The following is a 21,668-nucleotide window of genomic DNA, read 5'->3' on the forward strand; positions in this document are numbered from 1 at the left end:
TTAATCATTCTAAGTATTTTAAGTCATTTTCAAATTCTCATAATACTGAAATATTGATGATACCTGAACACTTGATTATAATGTAGTCTTTAAACCTGTACAATAGGTACACAGCATAGTCATCAAGGATGATTCAATCCTAATGTCATTTTATTTATTAACACTCAAATCAGCTATGGCATAATGGTGCTGTGTCAGAGTGAATTCAAAATAGTGGTCTTCTGTGCAAATGCCATATGATCTTGAACTGTGCCTTAAGGTGGGCCATAAAATTTGCTTTGACTATATAAAAAGTTGGTTGATAGCCAGATGAGATCAGATACATGATTGCGGAGAGTCCAGCACCATTTACTGGGGCAGCAAATTCTTTTAGCAAAGTCTGTTTGCCACATAAATCCCAAGTGTGATAGAGGATGGATTCACACTTGCTATAGTCATCAACTTTATTGGCCAATAAAGGCACCATCTGTCGTTTATCTCTGTGTTCTTGTATCCATCTCCTCATTAATTCTCCATCATGCTGGGCCTTCTAATCATACCTAAATCCAGGAAACCCGGGTCTTCGCATTCAGGGGATCCTCTTACTCTCCCTGGAATGCTCTCCCTGATGAGCTCAGTCTGAAGGATCAGCAATCGGCAGAATCAGGGTTGTCCTATAAATCCCTTCTGCAGATGTGCTTTTATGTTATGGTGTTTCCCTTTTCATGTTTTGTTTAAATTTTTGTGGTGCGCCCACCACAACTCCTTAAAGCTGCTATGAGGAGTTTTTCACGGATTATTCATCAGTCTCAAGACAAATTTTTTTTAAACCTCTGTATGACTGGCATAAACAGTTGAGCCCATCAGTGAGAAGATTAGATATTGCTGTATAGTATTCCCAATGCCAGATTCCCTGTGAAATCGGAAGAAACAAATTACGGGCACACAGACAGGATACATGGCCACAATTAGAGATACATTACCTCATTGCTTTGTAACTCGTAAACAGCTGTTTTCCCCATAACAACTGCATCACAACAACTACCTTTCTCACTCTTCAAAACAAATGCACACCCTACCAGAGGGTGAATGTATGTCTTTGTGACAAGAAGCAAATGAGGTCGTCGTTCTGGTCGCCATTATGCCAAATGAGGTCGTCGGTCTGTGAAACAAAAATCCAAAATTCTCGTAACATCTTTAACATTACCCCAGGGTTTGTATCCCATCTCTACCTTATTGCCCCTTACCCGAACTAGGGTCCTTTCTCACTCAACACCGTTAGGGCTACAGTCCACCATGTTGTTGTTGTTGTCCACTTTTCTTTTTTTAATGTTTCTATTTCTTTCTTTCTTTTTTTCTTGATTTTGAGCCATGATGTGCTGTACACAGCAGAGTTATGATGCCATCTGTCCTTCCCCCCTCAGAACCGGACCTGAAGAAGAGGATTCGAGTGCATCTGTTGAACGCTCATGGCCTGGACGAGGCAGGCATCGACGGTGGAGGAATCTTCCGGGAATTCCTTAATGAACTTCTCAAATCAGGCTTCAATCCAAACCAGGGTTTCTTCAAGACCACCAATGAGGGATTGCTTTACCCCAGCCCCACTGCAGAGATGCTGGTCGGAGACTCGTTTGCCAGGCACTACTACTTCCTAGGCAGGATCCTAGGGAAGGTGAGGTCTCTTAATAAATAAAGTCAGTTTTTATTGTTGTTTTTTTAATATTAAACAGTCAAAAAATAGAACACTGCATTTGTTTTTGTGTGTATATGTGCACGTGTGCGCGCACACACACACACGTTTTAAGTGTTTGACAAAGGAGTAAAGTCAGAGTTGGCTGGTGCTCTGGGATTTGGTTGAATTTTGAGGTGGCATTAATTGTAGATAACAGGGAATTTGGAGACTTGTAAGATTTAAGTGTCTCGGTTTGGTGATCAGTACATCAATTTAGGTTTATTTGTCTCTGCCGTGTTTTTGCATATTTACCAGTGCATGACAGTCGATGTCAAGGCAGCCCTCGCGTAGTGTTCATAAAAATTAAGTAACTTGTTGTCCTTGAGTTAAAAGAAAAAATAGACATTTGGTGTTTTTACGGTTTTAGAGGCCAAATTTTTGGGGTTAGGGACAGAGACTAACAACATTTTGTGAAATTGCTGGGTATTTGTTTCCAAAAACAAAATTCAATTCAATTCCATTTATTGTCATTAAAAACAATGTGCAGGCACATGTTAAAAATGAAATGAGGAATGTGGCTTCGCCGAACAGTGGAAGACAAACATAGACAAACATAGTATGAGATATATACAGACGAAGACTAAAAGCTAAAGATAAGTAAAAAAAAAAAAGCACGAGTATAAACATATTTACAGACATTCAGTGGGTAGCCAGGTTCAGGTGGGTAACAGCTTGGGGAAAGAAGCTGTTTTTGAGCCTGGTAGTGTGGGCTCTGAGGCTTCTGTAGCGCCTCTCAGAGCGCAGCGGGGAGAACAGTCCATGGTTGGGGTGGGTGGGATCTCTGCTGATGCTGAGACCCCTTGGAAGGCAGCATTTGTGATAAATGTCTTATGGCTGGGAGCTGGGTACCGGTGATATGCTGGGCCACCTTGACGACTCGCTGCAGAGCTTTCTGGTCTACTGATGTGCAGTTGCCGTACCACACTGAGATGCAGCTGGTCAGGATGCTCTCTATGGTGCAATGGTAGAAGTTGGTGAGAATTTTGGGGGATAGACGGGTGCTCCTCAGCCTCCTTATGAAATGCAGGCGTTGTTTGGCCTTTTTCACAAGGGCCTGGGTGTTTCATGTCCAGGAAAGGTCCTTGCTGATGTGGACTCCAAGAATTTAAAGCTGGAGACACGCTCCACTTCCACTGCATTGATGTGTATGGGGGAGTGGCTGCAGCTTCTAGACCTCGTGAAGTCCACAATCAGCTCCTTTGTCTTCTGCACACTGAGGACAAGATTGTTGGTGGTGCACCATGATGTGAGGTGCTGAATCTCATCCCTGTAGGCCGTCTCGTCATTGTTGATGATACGGCCTATGACTGGTGCCATCCACAAACTTAACTATTACATTTGGGGGATGAGTTGGCAAGCAGTCGTGGGTAAAGAGGGAGAAAAGGAGAGGACTCAGAACACAGCCTTGAGGGGCACCTGTGCTGAGGGTCAGGGGGGAGGAGGTGTGGTTACCTAACCTAACAGACGTTGGTCATGAAATCCAGGGTCTGGACAATGATAGTGTTGAAAGCAGAGCTGTAATCTATGAACAGCATCCGGATGTATGTGTTGTTAAGTTCAAGGTTGGTCAGAGCAAAGTGCAGGGCAGTGGCAATGGTGTCCTCTGTAGACATTTTGGGACGGTAGGTGAACTAATGTGGGTCAAATGTGGGGGGGGTAGTGTTTTTGATGTGAGCCAGACCCAGTCTCTCAAAGCACTTCATGGCAATGGGGGTGAGTGCTATGGTTCGGTAGTCATTCAGACGTGGGTGTTGATTTCTTGGGAACAGGCATGATAGAGGTGGTCTTGAAGCATGCCAGGACTATGGATTGGGACACAGAGAGGTTAAATATAGTTGTGAAGACCTCAGCCAGCTGGTCGGAGCATTCCCAGAGGACCTGACCCGGTATGCCGTCCGGCCTGGCAGCCTTCCGTTTGTAAAGAAAAAGAAATTTGAAGCTTGAGCTTGTACAAAAACAATTTTTATTAATTAGCCCTTTGAATAATTCATAATTGGCATTGTCGTCCCCCCCCCCTTCTTTGATGGCACTATTTATTCGAGACGAATGTTTTTAAATCATCGTTAATGCAGGTGGTGGTGATTGTTTATTGAGATGCTTTCCTGTTGGGGGGGTCATCTCAACTGAAGAAGAATTACCTCATGACAAGTGGTCGCCTCTCAATTAGGGCTTCCATTAGCCGATGATTCCTGCCTCTTGTTTGTGTAGTGATTGTATTTGACCGGTGCTAAATCAGTGAGCCCACACAGACAGGACATAAATAAGCGGTCAAAGCATGTGGTAATAGCATTTTGATCTGTTTTACAGTCAGGAGTATCTTAAGTCCCTCTCGCTAAACCTGAGATGGTCTGATCCACTTAACAGAGCAAAGTAACTCCTCCTCCTCTTCTCTGTACTCTCTCCATGGTGAGAAATGGCCAGTCAGCGACTACAAGCTCTCTGCCTCCCACTCCCACAACTTGGTCCTCCACAGCTAATGGTTCAGGCAATTAGGTGGGGGGATATTAATTTGAATTTGACTTTCAATTAACCCTACCTTTAGTTCCTCTTTTCCCATAAATATGGCCGATTGAGTGGCCGTTTGAGAGGTGTATTGATATTTGTTTAGTGCCATTATTGCCTGGGTAAAAGGCACCCGTTTATATAGATTGGGATTGCATCACTAGTGCCATGACGGGCGCAGCGTATGTCGGGACTTGAGGGACACAGGAGATTAATATTGTTAATTAATGTCCGAGGCGTGCCATTGTTGTGGGGGTGATGTATTACAGGCAGGATTGGCTTGTCTGGGGTACTCACTGAAATGGGATTGAGTTTTAAATTAGAGGCCGGTCGTCATCCCTCTTCCTCAGATGTCCACCCAGCTGACAAGCGGTAAGATCTAAGCCACAAATGGGGCCACACGAAAACATGTTTCCTTCTATCCCTGGTTCTTTCTCATAGACCTTAGTAAGAGTAAAAAGCAAATATTTCCTGGATGTCGCTTTCAACTTAGGTCACAGTTCTGTCAAAATAGCCCTTTCTTGTCATGTGGTTGTGAGAAGCAGCCAGCAGCTCAGTTCTCTTTGTGCCTCATTTACGCCTCATTAGTACAAAACCTCCAACCCCATCAGGAGTGCCCTCTCCTCTCCCTTTGCTCTGAGGTTGATGAAAGTTTGTTGTGCCTGCAGCCCTCCCACCCCCGCGTCCCCTGGATCACTGCACCGACCTCGCTCATCGATCTCCAGCAACTGAAAGTTCTCCTTAGAGGTGTTTGGGTCTGGTGCCCCTGATTGATAGTGATGCGTTTGAAAGGCATTAGAATTTTATTGATTCTTAATGTTGTAAATTAAGGAATTTATTTGGCAGCTAACAGAATGCACCTGCAATGTCGCCGGCGTTTATTCCACCTGATGGTGCCACGATTTGCTTTAATTACGTTGCTGCTGCACTCACTTATATTAAAAGGCTCGGCCGTGGTAATTAATTCTTTCCAGCCCAAGTCATTTTGGCACAATTTCTGGCAATAAACACTCATAAATAAACTAAGTGTCATTGAAAAAAATAAGGCTTCAAGTTTTCTCCATATAGTTATTGCTGCCTCTTCCCGGCACAAGTGTTATTGATAGGTTTCAAGGGGCCACGCTGCACATATGGTCTGAATTGAAGACCGGCCACCAGAGAAACACTAAGTGGATTATTTTGCATAAAAAATAGACAGTGTTTGAAGTTGTGCAATTAACCTGTGTTTAGAAAATAGCTGTGATTTATGCCGGTGTGTGTGTTTAAGATGCATGCATTATGGAAATCCTCTAGATTTATAATCCATTTAGCTGATGTGGTCAGGGTTTTTAGCGCTATCATTTATAAAGCCCTGTATATTTTAATGCCTCCAACGGGCTCTTTTTCGGTCTATTCGAGTACATTAGCTTTGGGTTTTATGAGTCACCTGCCCGACTGTGGTTCTTAATGGCATTTGAGGTCAAGGTGAGAATTGGCATTTATAAAGTTTGAAGCAGGTGAAATTGAGGCCTGTGTGTTTTAGATAGATTGGCCTCTGTGTTCCCTGTTTTGCTCTTGCTCACACTGATGTGACCAGATTTACTATTTAATCATTTGACTCTGATATAAGAGTAGTGCAGTCTTGTTTTTAATCTTGTTTAATGTATGTTGTAATCAGGGCTTTGAATATGTACTCTGTAATTTTAGTCATGTTGCCTGATGCAGGCCTCGGTCAATTTATTTATCTTGGTTACCTAATTGTTATGGTCATATTTTTTTTATATTCAATGAGAGCCTAGCAATAAACAATCCTTTATCTTCAGACTTATATTACTTCATTTACACAGCTCTGAACTGACAGGAATTCCAAGGAACAATTCACATTAATACCTGAAGGCAAATTTACAAAAATGACTAGTATTTTATTATTTCACATCATGCATCTCCAATCAAAATCCCTGTTTGTCGGCAGGCACTTTACGAGAACATGTTGGTGGAGCTGCCCTTTGCCAGTTTTTTCCTGTCTAAACTTCTGGGGACCAGTGCTGACGTGGACATCCATCATCTGGCCTCGCTGGACCCAGAAATGTACCGCAATCTCCTCTTCCTTAAGAGCTATGAGGATGACGTGGAGGAGCTGGGCCTCAACTTCACCGTAGTCAACAACGACCTAGGAGAGGCCCAGGTAACTGAGCTGGAGAGGACAGGAATTGGGGTGGGGGTTAGAGGGACATGATTGTGGTGGAAATCTCAGATAAATGATTCACCTTTGTTCCCCCTTCTTCCATCTCTTGGTCCATTTCAACGTGGATCGGCATCTCCCGTATGCTCCCCCTTCCTTCCCCCTCTTTGGTTGCCTCCGCATGGCGTTAATAATTAATTTCATTCATTTCCCCCTGAGATGTACCTGTTTTCAGCGCTGAGCGAGATAAAGCACGTCGTCACTGTCGCCCTCAGTCCTGCCGCGCTGCAGAGAACACAGCAGCGCTGTTGACCATTCCACCTCCCAGGCCTCCAGCAATTATCTCAGAACACGCCTGAGAGACGCAGCTAGCTGCTCTTGAGCACGTCTCCGACTCCAAAAGCTCAGGGCTGTGTAGACCGGACCTAACTGCCTTGCTAAGTTGCCAGGGCCTGGATCTATGCTCTGCCCATAGCCCCTGTTTGCTCAAGACTGTGGACCTCTTATTAGCTCTTCTTCAAACAAGGCCTGAAATGGTTGAGTTACAATGTGGCCTTCCCGCCTTCAAATAGGGCATTGCAAACATGATAGGGAAAACAATTTGTGAAAGATTAGGCACACAACCGGGAGCAGTTTGCCCTGCATTTGCCCTCGGGTGATAACCAAAACAAGCAAGATAACAAGAGTAATTCTCTTACATTAGCACATAATCAGAATCCGGTGAAATTAAAAAGAAAAGCAAATCAGTTAAAGGTTACCTGTAGGCCTGGGCAGTAATTCAATATTACCATTTATCGTCTCTCAATGGTATTGTATCTGAAGGAAATTCAGATATTGTCATATTGTGATACACAATTTTGTTCTCTGAATTAATAGGTAGAATCTATTACCTTAAATTTCTCACAAAATCATGTCTGAGATATTTGAGGAAGTATTATTTGAAAACTAGTATTGGTTTGGTATTATACTTTAAATTACCAAACAGTTCAAGTAGATGAACCTCAGTTAGATTCTTAAGTGTGGTATTTTTGCAAATGTAAATAGATATTATGACATATCGATATCGTGTAAAATTCCCTTGGATTATCATGGTGATAATATTTTCCATGTCACCCAGCACTAGTTACCTGTCAGCGGAGCTCCTTGAAGTAAGTGGTGTTCTAACCGGGGTTCATGTAGATTTACTTATAAGTATTGTAATTCAGTCCTTTAATTTGTGTGTGATTTTAGTGTAATTACAAGGTGCTAAAAATCATTAACAGGCTCTGTGAAGTAGTCGGATGCTCATGTGATTCTGTGTTGATTCCCTAAAACTTATGAATCAGGTTAAGTCAAAGAATTTGTGGCCAAATTGTAAAGGACTAGGTGTTGATGAGACCTGCTCTGTTCAAAGACACCTAAACTTGCCTGTCAACAGACACACAAACTGTTTGTATGTCTGAAAGACTTTGTATTTCAGAAGCATTTTCAAAATACCTTTTTTATGATTCATTAAATCTATTTCACACATTTAGCCAACATTATGCAATTGACCTGCTAAAATGGCATGAACATGTATTAGCTTTTATTCTCAAAGTTAAGAGGTGGTTTCCACCTCTGATATCGTATGATCTACATTCCCACTCTTGCAAATGTTTTATCATCACATTTCACATTGGCATTTGATTTTGGAATTGAAAGTTAGTACACAACTTTAAAACCTGAAAATTTGTAAGAACCTCAATAATACCAACATGGGCCTCCCGTTTTCCAGGTAGTTGAGCTGAAGCCGGGAGGGAAGGACATCCCAGTTACCACAGCCAACCGGATAGCCTACATCCATCTGGTGGCCGACTACAGACTGAACAAACAGATCAGGCCCCATTGCCTGGCCTTCAGACAAGGTCTGGCTAATGTGGTCAACCTGGAGTGGCTGCGCATGTTTGACCAGCAGGAGATCCAGGTAATTGATTCACCAGTCGGGTTGCACGTGACAGATTTGCGTATCAGCTTGAACATATTCCTCACTCATGATGACTCGAAGTGAAAGTCTTGCCAACTTGTTTTCTACAGGTGCTGATATCCGGGGCTCATGTGCCTATTTGCCTCGACGACCTGAAGAAGTTCACAAACTACTCAGGTAGGACATGATGCCGAGGATGTTTGCGCCGGAGCAGAAATATTTTGAGTTGAATGTGAATCATAATGAAGTTGCTCACTCTGTCACATCTCATCGAAAAGGAATGTTATGTTGTGGATTTTCCAGTTAATACCAGTTAACGTCATTCAGTTCAATTGACATTAAAGATTAAGCAATATTGGTTTTCCTAGATCAGGGTAGTCAAGTATCCAGACTGAAGTTGATAACGGATGAAGAGAACGATTTACAAGGCTGAGTAAAAGGGATATTTATTGCAAGACTTAATGAACACTGAGTCCCTTTTCATTTCCAAGGTGGTTACTCAGCCACTCACCCTGTCATCCAAATCTTCTGGGAGGTGGTGGAAGGCTTCACAGATGAGGAAAAGCGCAAGTTGCTCAGGTTTGTCACCAGCTGCTCCAGACCTCCGCTGTTGGGCTTCAAGGTGAGGGTTGACCTAAAGTTCAGCTTTCTTTCTCCCCCCGCCTCTTTTCTCTTTTCTTGCTCCCCTCCATATTTTTCCTTGCCCTTCTCCATCTGTCTGCCTTTTTAGACTGTGTTTTAGCGGTAGCTGACGCTATCAGTAAATTTACCCAGAGCTCAGACAAAGCAAAGCAGAAGGTAGTGTTCTGCTATAATGGACAAATAATGAAAATACCTAGACTGATAACGCCCCTCAAATGATCATTTTCAAATTAAGAGGCGATAAGACCGGGCCGGTCTGGCGAGGCCTTATCACCTCCTCCACCACTGTTTTACAGTTCATGACCTTCTGCTATGGAGGAACTCTATTCTCTTCTCTACTCCATGTGGGCTTGGTCAGAATCCTCGGCTGGATAAATATTTCCGTTTCAGAACCCGGTTGCATGTTGAACTTTTGAACTTTTGCCTTGTCTTTGGCATGGCAGATAGCAATAATTTCCTGTTGAACGGATACAGAAGGAAAAGTGTAGTTATTCCTCTAAACATTGTTTCGGCAGTGCTGAATCATTATTACTAACCTGTTTTCTTAAATGATTTCCTAATAGGAAGCCATTTCATTTTCTCACCGACTTGATTTGTGGGACACTTAAGTAGTTGGAGATAGGGAACAAGGTAGAAAGTGTTGCCGTGAGCCATTAGGAGTTTTATGTGCCTTACTTAGTATTACCAGAAGCCGTAATTGTCATATGATTGGTTTTACTACTCTTTATTACTGTCATTAGTTAAGAAAACTTAATTGCTGGTCCGCCATAGAGGGAGGGGACCAAACTCTCCTTAAAATCCTCCGTAGCGGCTCCTCTAGTGGCTTGAGAGTTGCTTACCCTCTTTATTTAATGAATTTGACTTTGGCTGGAGTGTGGCTGTTCCCCCCGCCCCCTCCCTTTCCATCTCTTCCCTGGGCTGGAAAGGGCGGTAATTCCTGTGGAGAACGGCCCCTGACCTGGCCCTCAGCTTGCGCCAGCTAAGCCTTAATTAGCTGTCGTGAAACGGCCCAGGATTCATTAGAGGAGAAATAGCTCTGTCAGGAGAAGCCATTTAAAAAAGATGATGGAAACTCCCCCTTTTTCCAAAATGATCGCTGCGGTAATGACACTTTCTCAATAAGCAACGATAGTTTAATACGGTAATTGTCAGAAAAATGGGGTCGTTACTGCGAGGCCCCTCCAGAGCCATTTAATCGGGCTTGTACACGCGCCGAACGGCGCGCACTAACTTTAAATAGCTGGCTGAAATCGGGGTGTGGGAGCTGATTCCCTGGCCCGGCTTGTGATGGAAACGGCCCGTGTCATAGCCCATAGATGAGGTGGCCTCATCACAAGGAGGCCCCATTTAAAAAATGCCAGATAGACAACATGAAATGACCATTCCTTCAGTATCCCATCCAGGGGTCAAACTGTGGGTTGGTGTCCCAATCAGTGCCTTTCAAACACCGAGCTGATATCCTAAATTTATTTTTCAACTATATTAGCTCAGTGCTTAATGTCTGTCTTTTAACATTTATCCCCTTATGGAACTTGACATTTATTGCTTAATAGGAAATGCCCGCGATATCGGGATCATCGCTGACATCGGTTGATTCTCACCTCATTTTTGGGGCCGGCTGTAAATGCTCTCAAGTGGCTCTGTTTAACTACCCCCCCCCTTTTCTCCCCAATTGAATTTGGCCAATTACCCCACTTTTTCGAGCAGTCCTGGTTGCTGCTCCACCCACTCTGCCGATCCAGGGAGGGCTGCAGACTACCACATGCATCAACTATCCCCACTCCTTACCTGGTTTTCCCCGCTGTCTCCTCATGTGCTCTGTGCTGTGTGTTGAGCCAGCAAAACAAACATTTCATTTTGAGAATAAGTGTAAACTTGCTTTCATATATGACACATAAACTTGAGACTTGTAGCCCCATGAGTGAAAAGTTTTCTGTCTGCTGATGACTCTTCAGGAGCTGTACCCGGCCTTCTGCATCCACAACGGGGGCAGTGACCTGGAGCGTTTGCCCACCGCCAGCACCTGCATGAACCTGCTCAAGCTGCCGGAGTTCTGCGACCAGCACCTGTTGAAGAACAAGCTGCTGTACGCCATCGAGTCCTCTGCGGGATTTGAGCTCAGCTGAGGAGGGGGGGGGGGGTCTGTGTCCCTGCGTCCACGGACTCAGAGCCACCGAGCATAGTTGGAGAAAGACTAAGGCACAGAAAAGACACGGGAAGGAAGGAAACAATTACGCACTGACCCATCTGATTCACTGTGTGTGTGTGTGTGTGTGTGTGTGTGTGTGTGCGCCCGCGTGTGTGTGTGCGCCCGTGTGTGTGTGTGTGTGCGCGCGCGTGTGTGTGCGCCCGTGTGTGTGTGTGTGTGTGCATGCGAGCGTGTGCGCGTGTGTGCGCGCGCGTGTGTGTTGGCACAAAGCTGAGAGCAAGAGTGTGATGAACCACAGACTGAGGAAGGGGTTGCAAGAACAAAAGGGGGCATGGGGAACAGGTCTTAATTCTCATATTTTTTTAAAGAAAAATTGTATTAGTGCGTTCTATTAACTAAACCCTTCAGAAGAACCCCGGTAGCTGCATTTCGCAGGAAACGGATCACGCAAAAACAAAATCAACAAAAAAGTAAGTCAGTAGATAAGTGACAAGCCGCGAAGGTTTCCACGGCAGCAGTCGCTCTTCCGTAGCGTAACCTGAACGCAACAACAGTCTTTTTCACCAAAGATTGAGCAGTGTCAAATAAGACAGCAGGCATCGATCCGGAGGCTGCAGAGCACTAAAGCCACCTGCTGGCCTGTCCAGGGCCCTGGAGGCGGAGATGCTGTTGTGTATAGCCAATGTGAAGTTTTAGGTGGAGGTCAATAAAAACATCTCTGAGTTTGTGTGAGTTTCCAAATGATTCTTCTTACCAGTAATAATTGTTGTGTCTGATTCCTGTACCGTAAATGTGTCAATGCTGTGGGGTAGGCTACACGTGTGGATGTGTTAACGGCAAATGGTCGACATCATTGGACGAGGAATGGAAAAGAACTATTGGTTATATGATCATGGGTTTGTGAATATGTATATGTTTACCGCCACTCTTGTATGACCCGTATATTCAGTATTTGTACAGGTTTCTTTTGGCTTTCCTTTTTGTGACGAATGATGACCTCGCGTTTTAATCGTTTTAATACGCGCTCGCTTAAGTGAACAGTCCCGCTCCCTCGACAGTGCCCTTTTAGGGAGCAACAGCTGTATCAAGTTTAAAAGAGTTCTGAATTAACAGTGTACCTGCAGGGTGAATAAGTCTGTATGGATATGAATAAAAAACCCCTTTCTTTTGCATTTTCCCCTCTGTAAGTCTATTTTCGAGTTGCTTGTAATTTACAGTAATGACCTAGACATAAAACAGTGCTTTGTGGGAAAAACTCCTCCAGAGTTTTATGGCCTCTGACATATAATTAAAGAAACATCCAGTTAAGAAACACTGAGCAGAACTATTCTGGCCTTGAGATGCATTACCGGGCCGGGCACAAATTAAGATTGTGTGCGTTTGTCATAAATCTGCCCGCCCTGTGATGCAGTGGAGCCTAAGAGATGTCCATCCCACTTTGGACCGCTTCCATCTCCCCATCTATTCTCCCCTTCACAAGTGACCAGCCACTGCCCCGTCTCTTATTTTAATTCCCGAACCCCGAACATCCAGCGGGCCGGGGGGGGGGGACTCAAAGCGGTAATTGGGTCTTAAAAACCGGGCTTGTCGTTGAAATGAGGGATTCATCTCAATTACTTGAGGATTTATTTGAGACTGTTTTCTTGTGAAGGATTATAACTGACAAAGTTAATGCAGGCTGGCATGAATAATCCCCTGTGCGTGGTATACTCTCGCCCACTCAACGCGCCTTTTTACGGCTAATTGAGGCTTTCAGCCAGATTTGTCTCAACTGCGGACCAAGACGGCAACGTTCACTCGGCTGGGAGGCGATATTTTAACACTAAACCCAAGAGTGCCGTCGACTACCTGCGGCAAAGCTTTACAGTAGACCCTCTGACATGCCAAAAGCAAGTTATCATAATCCTCTGCCTGCCGCTCCGCTCACTTAATAAATAATGCGGGGGGGGGGGGGATAACACACGGAACAGAGTGTTTTCTGCAATTCACAGCCGGCAGGGTAGTTGCTGGAAGACCTTGCGCCCGCGCTCGTCACGGCTTGTTGTATGCGAGCGCCCTCTTGTGGACAGCTGTGGTACAGCGAGGGGAAAATCGAACGGCGAGTCTGCGTTCTCGGTTCGCGGTTGCAGTCGGATCATGTGACGAGTTCGCCACAACAAGGTAAAACGGAGAAAGAGGGATCTATGTAGTGTGTCTGAGCCATAATCTGTGATGGTAATATGTAATGTAATACAGGTTTACGAGCCCCCCTCCCCTCAGGTGGTTCAGCAAAGCCAGACAGTCCGCAGGACGGTGTCGTGTTATGAAGACAAACTATGCCTGACGAGATCTGAGGGAGGGAGTCGCGCCGTCCGGCTCGCAGTCTTTTATTAATCCATAGCGATATTAGAAATAGTGCAGCTTTTGGCCAGTTAAAACATATCATCATACGTTACGTGATCATCCTCTATATTATCAATTGACGTTTATACAGCGATCCATTATTCCTTGGGACCTGCTCAATGAGTCTAATTGGATATTGACCGCCATAATGGCCTATATAATTAACAGACATCTATCATTTTCATTGAGACCTCCTCTTTGGCACGCGCTCTGGTCGGCGTTAACTGCAAGAACGTCCTTCCTCTTTCAGTCCCAATCGATGCAAGCCTGCACGGTGCATTTTATTTTATTTTTTTGGGGGGGGGGGGTCTTTTGAGTTCAGATCCGTAATAAGTTTCGATGAAGATATAGCACTAAATCTGTGCTTTTTGTTTTTATGACCTCGACTCACGTTTCGTTTTTATAGTTCAGATGTGGAGCGGCAGGATGCTGAGGGCCCGGAGCGTCCCTTGCGTCATCACGTTACGACACACCCCCTCCCTCACTAATCCATGATCAAGTTTTCCCGCCTAGTTTTGTTTTTTTACTCGTAATTCTGCATTTTGATCATTTCAGCCTTGCATTTTAAACAGGCAGCTCTCACAGGCTCATCTCCCGCCCCACTGACCTTAAAGGAAACGTTTTTGTAACCGGTTATTTTCTTGCCCGGTGCGGGATTCGATACAGGGTGTACTGCACCACAAGGCGACATCACTAACCGCTCGGTTAAAGGCTCAGACCCGTTATCTAGGGGCTAACGTGTCTTATTGGTAGTTTACAGTCGTCACCCTCCCCGGAAGCGCGCCCTCGCGCTTTGTTAGTCCGCGCTCCGAAGAGACTTCAGAGGATCTGCACACTTCCGGATCCCACCGCCGCCACCAATGTAACCGGTTATTTTCTTGCTCGGTGCGGGATTCGATACGGCGTGTACTGCACCACAAGGCGACGCCACTAACCGCTCGGCTAAAGGGTCGGACCCGTTAGCTAGGGGCTAACGTGTCTTATTAGTAGTTTACATTTTTTACTTTAGAAACAAACGAGGAAGAAGGATTCATTGTAAAATATAATTTTCTGTCGTAACTTTTGCCCCACGTAGTCTATGACCCCGTTTACACTTGGTTTTAAAATGCGTTTTTTTGCGATCGGATCACAGGTGGACAGCGTTACACACTTGAAGTGTAAACGACCACCAAAACGTTTTGAGAACCGGTTACTCGAACCACTTGCCGAGGTGGTCTGGGACGCATATCTTTCGTAGTGTAAACGCCAATGCGTCCGGATGCGTCCGCGACAAAGACGTAACAGGAAATCGTCATCATTTTCTTCTTCTTCGTCTTCGTAACGAAATCCGATCACAAGCTGTCAGCAGGACGCATATGGAGACGCACGATAGACGCAGGTGTAAACGGCGACGCGTCTCGCTGTCCACATGTGATCCGATCGCCCAAAACGCATTTTAAACCCAAGTGTATATGAGGGCGGGATTTCTATTTAACGGTATTTTGCTGCTTCGTCTTTTTCATTTAGCTTTTAAACAAAATGTTTGTTGGTTTGTTTGTTCCACCCTGTATGCAAAGTGTTGTTGGGTACACAGAAGGTAAAAGGGGCCCTGTGCAGGAATTAAGAGACTGCCAGAGGCCTTGTTTCCCCTGAAGGTTGAAGATCAGAAAGTGGAATTATCATCCATCCATTATCCAAACCGCTTATCAGACGGAATAATAATAATAATGATAATAATAAAAATAACTTTATGTAGCCGGTTACTTTCTTGCCCGGTGCGGGATTCGATACGAGATGTACTGTACCACAGGGCGACGTCACTAACCGCTCGGCTAAAGGGTCAGACCCGTTAGCTAGTGGCTAACGTGTCTTGTCAGTAGTTTACATTTATTTATACAGCACCTTTCAAAACTACCTTTACAAAGTGTTTCACAAACAAGGAAAAATTTTAAAAAAAAAAACCCAAAACGAGGACAATCAAATACAAAATCAGTCAACAAAAAAATAAATAAATAAAACAATTAAAAGTAGGGATACAGTAATGGGTAAAAGTAACAGATAAAATAAGTAATGGGTAAACTAATTAAGAAAAGGCCATATGGGAAAAGTAAGTCTTGAGAGATGCTTTAAAAGAAGGCAACGAATTTTCCAGAGCTTTGTCGCCCTTGGTCTTCAGCCCTGACCGGGGAATAGCTAACAGGGGCCTTACTGAAAAAAAAAAGAAAGCCACTTTATTCTTACAACGAATTATATTTTTACAATGCATTTGTTCTCTGCGTTTAACCCATCCTATTGTATAGGAGCAGCTGCAGCGCCCGAGGACCAACTCCAGCTCCTTTTTCCATTGCCTTGCTCAGGGGCACAGACAGCAGTATTAACCCTAACACGCATGTCTTTTTGAATGTGGGAGGAAACCGGAGCTCCCGGAGGAAACCCACGCAAACACGGGGAGAACATGCAAACTCCACACAGAAAGGACCTGGGACGGCCTGGGGTTCGAACCCAGGGCCTCCTTGCTGTGAGGCAACAGTACTAACCCCTGGGTCACCGTGCTGCGCCATTACAGGATCTGAAGCTACAGGCTGGCGAGTAACGATTCAGAAGTTCAGCTCGGTGCCATACCATGCAGGGTCTTAAAAGTGAAGACTAACATTTTGCAATCGATTCTAAAGCGGACAGGCAGCCAGTGAAGGGAAGCTGAAATAGGGGAGATATGATCACGCTTTCGTGATCTGGTTAAAAGTCTACTGGCTGCGTTTTGGACACCCTGAAGCGGTGCAATCATGTTTTGGCCCCGGCACGTAAACACAACATTACAATAATCCAGAAGAGAAGTGATAAAAGCATGAATAACTCTTTGAAGATCATTAAAAGTAAGAAAATTTCTAATTCTAGAGATATTTCTCAAGTGGAAAAAAAACACGATAGAGCCAGCCTTTTAACATGGGACTCAAGAGTGAGGTTCAGATCTAAAATAGCTCCCAGGTTCTTGGCAGCGGGTACAACATGCTGAGCTAGAGTGCCAAGAGCAGGCAGAGCTTGGTCATGAGTGTGCTCGGGCCTATAATAAGGACTTAGCTTTGGAGGAGTTAAGCTGAAGAACATTTTCTGCCATCAAATCCTTAACCGCAGTTAGACAATCAGGCAGGGAAAATAATTTAGCTAATTCGGATGCTTCGCGTGACAAGTACAGCTGAGTATCATATGCGTAGCAATGAAATTAAATGTGATGCTGTTTGTTAATGTGGCACAGCCACAACAAATGTTCTGTTAGAAAAATATGATGAGAGCCACTGGAGAGCAGTCCTGGAGATACCAATCCAATTTCTCAGCCTTTCGGTTATAATGCTACGATACACCGTGTCAAAAGCGACGCTAACATCAAGCAGCACCGAGCATTCACTTGCATGTGTTGCATGCGTCCGACTTGGCCTACGTGTCACACTTTCACTATTTTTTTTTGTAAATCCATCCATTATCCAAACCGCTTATCCTGCTCTCAGGGTCACAGGAATGTTGGAGCCTATCCCAGCAGTCACTGGGTGGCAGGCGGGGAGACGCCCTGGACAGGCCGCCAGGCCATCACAGGGTCATTTTTTTTTTTGTAAATAAACTTTGTATTTGTTTTTTTTGTTAATAAACTGTAGAAATAACAGTGGACTTCAGGAGGAGCCCCCCCCACACACACACACACACCTACCCACCATACTCAACAGCACTGTTTTGGCTATGGATTCCTTCTGGTTTCTGGGTTCTACAATCTCCCAGGACCTGAAGTGGGAGTCCAACATCAACACAGTAATCAAAAAGACCCACCAGAGGATATATTTCCTGTGCCAACTCAGGAAATACAACCTTCCTCAGGAGTTGCCGATTTAGTTTTATACTGTAGTCATTGAGTCTGTTCTGTGCACTTCCATCACTGTCTGGTTTGGATCGGCCACCAAACAGGACAGGAACAGATTACAACAGACAGTCAGGTCTGCAGAAAAAATGATCGGTGTCATCCTGCCCACCGTCCAGGATCTGTACACCTACAAAGTTAGGAAACAGGCAGAGAAAATCACTGCAGACCCCTCACACCGTGGACACAACCTGTTCCAACCACTCCCCTCTGGTAGGCGCTACAGAACATTGTACACAAAAAAAAACAACAACAAAAAACAAAAACAAAAAACAGACATAGGAACATGTCTTCATGCATGCTCAATAATCCAGGTAAGAAAATCAAAGAAAGTTGAATAAGTTCATCTGGTTACGTTTATTGACAGAAATGTTTTATCACTCTTCTAAGTGACCTCTCCAGTCTAAACTGACTGCAGGTGTCCCCACCCTTATAAATAATACAGTTGCATAACGACTGAAACCAATGACTAGTTTATGCAACTATGGACGTGACCATTAACTAGAGTTAGAATGGCCATGTGTACTATTCACAGAGGATTTGGGAGTAGTTGCAATCACAGCATTGTAAGATGGTGACAGATGTACTCCTAGGTGCCCCCTCGGGTCAGGGATGATCGCTCCCTCTTAACATGGATGGCCTCTTTAACTCCCCCTTTCAAACCAGCGTTCCTCCCTATCAAGGATGTGCACATCGTCATCCTTGAAAGAGTGGCCACTGGCTCGTGCATGGGTTTAGGCTGCGGAGTCCTGGCCTGACACGTTAGCTCTTCTGTGTTTTGCCATCCTCGTGGCCAGCATTTGTTTAGTTTCCCCAATGTACAAGTCATGGTTATATTGCTCTGTTTGTGTTGCGGACCTGATCCTTGGGGTGGACCAATTTCTGGCACAGTGTATTCTGGGGTTTGAAAGCAACTGAGACGGGATGTTCGGGAAATACATGTCTCAGTTCAGGAATCAGGAACACTTTATTTGTAATTTAATTTCAATGAAATTACAATCAATGAAATGAAACAAAATATTGTTTCCCTCAGCCCACAGCAGTGCAACACAAAGACAAAAGCATATATCCAAAAATTACAAGGACATGTATATTAACTACAAAAAATTGCTGTCCAAGAGATCAAACACAGGGTGACTGTTGGAACTGCTGGTCTGCATTGGCTAGCAGTTAGCTAAGCCTGCCCACTTCCGCATCCTGTCAGACTGCCTTGGGTGTTTCCTCCTGGGGTGCAGCTCTGGCAGGATCGTGGTCCCTGAGCCCACCGGATGCAGCAGACCAGGCTCCCCCACCTGATCCAACGCCAGCTCTCCCAGCCTTCGACACACCTCCCTGCACTCCACACAATGACACTAAAAACACCGTCGACCCTAGGTGAGGCTGCTGCCAGACCGCCCTCGGTGTTATCGGAACTGCCGGTCTGCATGGGTTAGCAGTTAGCTTAGCCTGCCCCGCTTCCGTGTCCTGTCAGACCACCCTCAGTGTTTCCTCTTCGGGTAAAGCGCCGGGCAGGGCCATGGTCCCTGGGCCCACAGAATACAGTAGACCAAGCTCTCCCAGCCAATCCAGGGCCAGCTCTCCCAGCCAATCCAGGGCCAGCTCTACCAGCCATCAAATGAAGACATAAACTTAGATGCAGATGTGGACAAAGACACCACATGGCCGGTACTGGATGAGGCCACCGCAAACGTAAGTTTGCGCCGCCATCTTCCTGCACCAGTACTGGATGAGGCCACTGCAAATGTGAATTCGCGCCGCCATCTTCAATCTTTATTCATCTTCTGTTGCTTTCAAACCTGGCAAAAATAGAGCAATATAGTGTATGCTGTTAAGTGCCAGGAGGATTGTCATGACTTGTACATTGGGGAAACTAAGAGATGCTGGTCAAGTGGATGGCACAACACAGCAGAGCTAACACATCAGGCCAGGACTCTGCAGTCTACACCCATCTACAGGCCAGTGGCCACTCTTTCAAGGATGAGGATGTGCACATCCTTGATAGGGAGGAATGCTGGATGGAATGGGGAATTAAAGAGGCCATCTATGTAAAGAGGGAACAACCATCCCTGAACAGAGGGGGGGGGGGGCAAGAGTACATCTGTCGCCATCTTACAATGCTGTGATTGCAAACACTCCCAAATCCGCTGTGAATAGTACACATGGCCTTTGTAACTGCAGTTAATGGTCACGCCCATATTTGCATATGAAACTGATCGTTGGTTTCGGTCGTTATGCAGCTGTACTGTTTATAAGGGTGGGGATACCTGCAGTCAGGTCAGACTGAAGAGGTCCCGTAGATGAGTGATGAAACGTTTCTGTCAATAAATGTTGTATCCAGATGATCTGATTCAACTTAGACATAGGAACAGTTTCTTCCCCCTGCACTGTGACACTGTGCAATAACTCTGGAACACTATAATACCCCTCTACCTACAAATCATATCAACCAACCAACCAACCAATCAATCAATCAGATTTTATTTGTATAGCACTTTTCATATAAACAAATGTAACACAACGTGCTTCACACAGTAAAACAATAGAATCTCCCCCCACACACACACACACACACACACACACAAAAGTTAAAGTACCCGCAAATTTTATAAAAGTACAGACAAGTTTAAAACTAAGTTAGAAAAATAAATAAAAGTGCCATAAACATTGATTAATTAAGAGTAACATCAGAGCAGAATACATGAAAATGGCAAAATATTGTAACGTGCATGGATAAGAAGACACGCTGGCCACTGGCTCGCGAATCCGACCCTTTAGTCGAGCGGTTAGCGATGTCTCCTGCGGTGCGGGCGATACGGGTTCGCTTCCCGGCCGCGGCAGTTCCTGCGGTTGCGTTGTCCCCCGAATTCGCTACAATATATAAAACACACACACACTATATATATATATATACATTAGGCAAAAATACAAATGTACAATAAAAGTCACTCAGTACTGTATATCTTAACAGGCTGTATACTGTACATAGATAATCCACCTGCTATATGTATACAAAGTAACCTTTCTTACCGTTTAATATATATTTCAGTACTCCTTGCACTCTTTGCTTCTTTGAACTATTTATATCCTGTTTACAGATCACAGAAACGGTTTCCTATATATTCCTGAAGAGTGCTGCGTTTTTATTCTGTACAACGAGAGCCACTAAACGGGAGTGAAATTCCTTGAACGTGCAGACATCCATCTATTAGCCGAACCGCTTATCCTGCTCTCGGGGTGGCGGGATGCTGGAGCCCATCCCAGCGGCCACTGGGCGGCAGACGGGAGGGGGGGGGCACATTGGACAGGCCGCCAGGCCATGCTTGGCCAATAAAGATGATTCCGTTCCGATTCTAAATGTCCCCCTATATATAGAGCCTCTTTCGTACGATCGGTTGGCGTGGCTTTGTTTTGCTAGCACTACCGCTGTACTACGTTGACCTTGCTACGACCTCTGTACTATGGTGACCTTGCTACGACCTCTGTTATTGGTCTTTTTTTAATGGCGTCTCTGTCATGTTGTCAGAGACTGTTGTGCGAAGTCAGTCACGATCAAAGTTGCGGCGTATTAAAAGCGTGCGTCATGAAAACGCCTTCGCGGATGTTTCTGTGTGAACCGGGGGCAATAGTACAGCCACCCGCTGATAGTCCAGCGCTCATCAGAGATCACGTGACGAGAAACAGAAGATCGCTGCTTTCAGCAGCCCACAGCAGATGGCGTCAGAGCGTTTCTAGTCATTCCGTTTTTCAGGCGTTCTTGTTGCGCAGCCTACAAACCGGATTAGACTGTCGAGAGCCGGTCCACCTTTCGTCTGGCCACGCTGATGGAAATTTTCCAGACGGTCGCCATCAATAAAACAACAAAAATTATAAATAATAAAATAAAATAAACGGCGTCATCACTTAAGAGTATGGTCCGATCCCTATATCATGTAGATGGGACGTCCGCCCGACGTGGCTCGTCTCCGGAGCGTGCGCAGATCTGCGAAACTGCGCAGCCGCCGTTTGACTCGGAACAGAGTTCGAGGTACGCGCATCACAATTAAGCCCCTCCGCCTCCACCATCAGCAGCAGCTGCAGCGGCTTCCGGATGTGAGGACGAGCCGAGAGGGGATTAGCGACAACAAACCCCGGTGGAGGAGAAAGAAAGATTGCCGAAGCCGTGCGGACGTTTGCGGTGTGAAAGGTGAGCCAGTGTAATGTTGAAAGCGGGTGGCAGCGGAGGTGGCAGCGTCGCTTCTGGCCCCCTTTTCCGCCCGAGCGTGACCCGGAGAGAACGTCCTCCGTGCCCGCTGTGTC

General features: G+C 45.2%; 2 protein-coding genes across 3 annotated transcripts in view; both read left to right on the forward strand.

Moving 5' to 3' along the window:
• The window catches only part of ube3c (ubiquitin protein ligase E3C), a 51,517-nt gene extending 39,238 nt beyond the window's left edge, over positions 1 to 12,279 (forward strand). The window contains exons 19-24 of the mRNA XM_056299476.1: positions 1,404 to 1,651; positions 6,165 to 6,377; positions 8,128 to 8,316; positions 8,427 to 8,493; positions 8,808 to 8,938; positions 10,914 to 12,279. Of these exons, the coding sequence (XP_056155451.1) occupies positions 1,404 to 1,651; positions 6,165 to 6,377; positions 8,128 to 8,316; positions 8,427 to 8,493; positions 8,808 to 8,938; positions 10,914 to 11,084 (1,019 nt within the window). The 3' untranslated portion in view covers positions 11,085 to 12,279. The remainder of the gene's footprint in view (positions 1 to 1,403; positions 1,652 to 6,164; positions 6,378 to 8,127; positions 8,317 to 8,426; positions 8,494 to 8,807; positions 8,939 to 10,913) is intronic.
• An 8,857-nt stretch (positions 12,280 to 21,136) lies between these two features.
• Positions 21,137 to 21,668, forward strand: part of dnajb6b (DnaJ heat shock protein family (Hsp40) member B6b) — a 39,436-nt gene continuing 38,904 nt past the window's right edge. The window contains exon 1 of one of the 2 annotated variants that reach the window (XM_056299117.1): positions 21,137 to 21,555. The gene's annotated coding sequence lies outside the window, so the exon portion shown is untranslated. The remainder of the gene's footprint in view (positions 21,556 to 21,668) is intronic. The other variant, XM_056299118.1, reaches the window with a different exon arrangement.

Source organism: Lampris incognitus, chromosome 19 (assembly GCF_029633865.1).
Source record: "Lampris incognitus isolate fLamInc1 chromosome 19, fLamInc1.hap2, whole genome shotgun sequence".
NCBI lineage: Eukaryota > Metazoa > Chordata > Actinopteri > Lampriformes > Lampridae > Lampris > Lampris incognitus.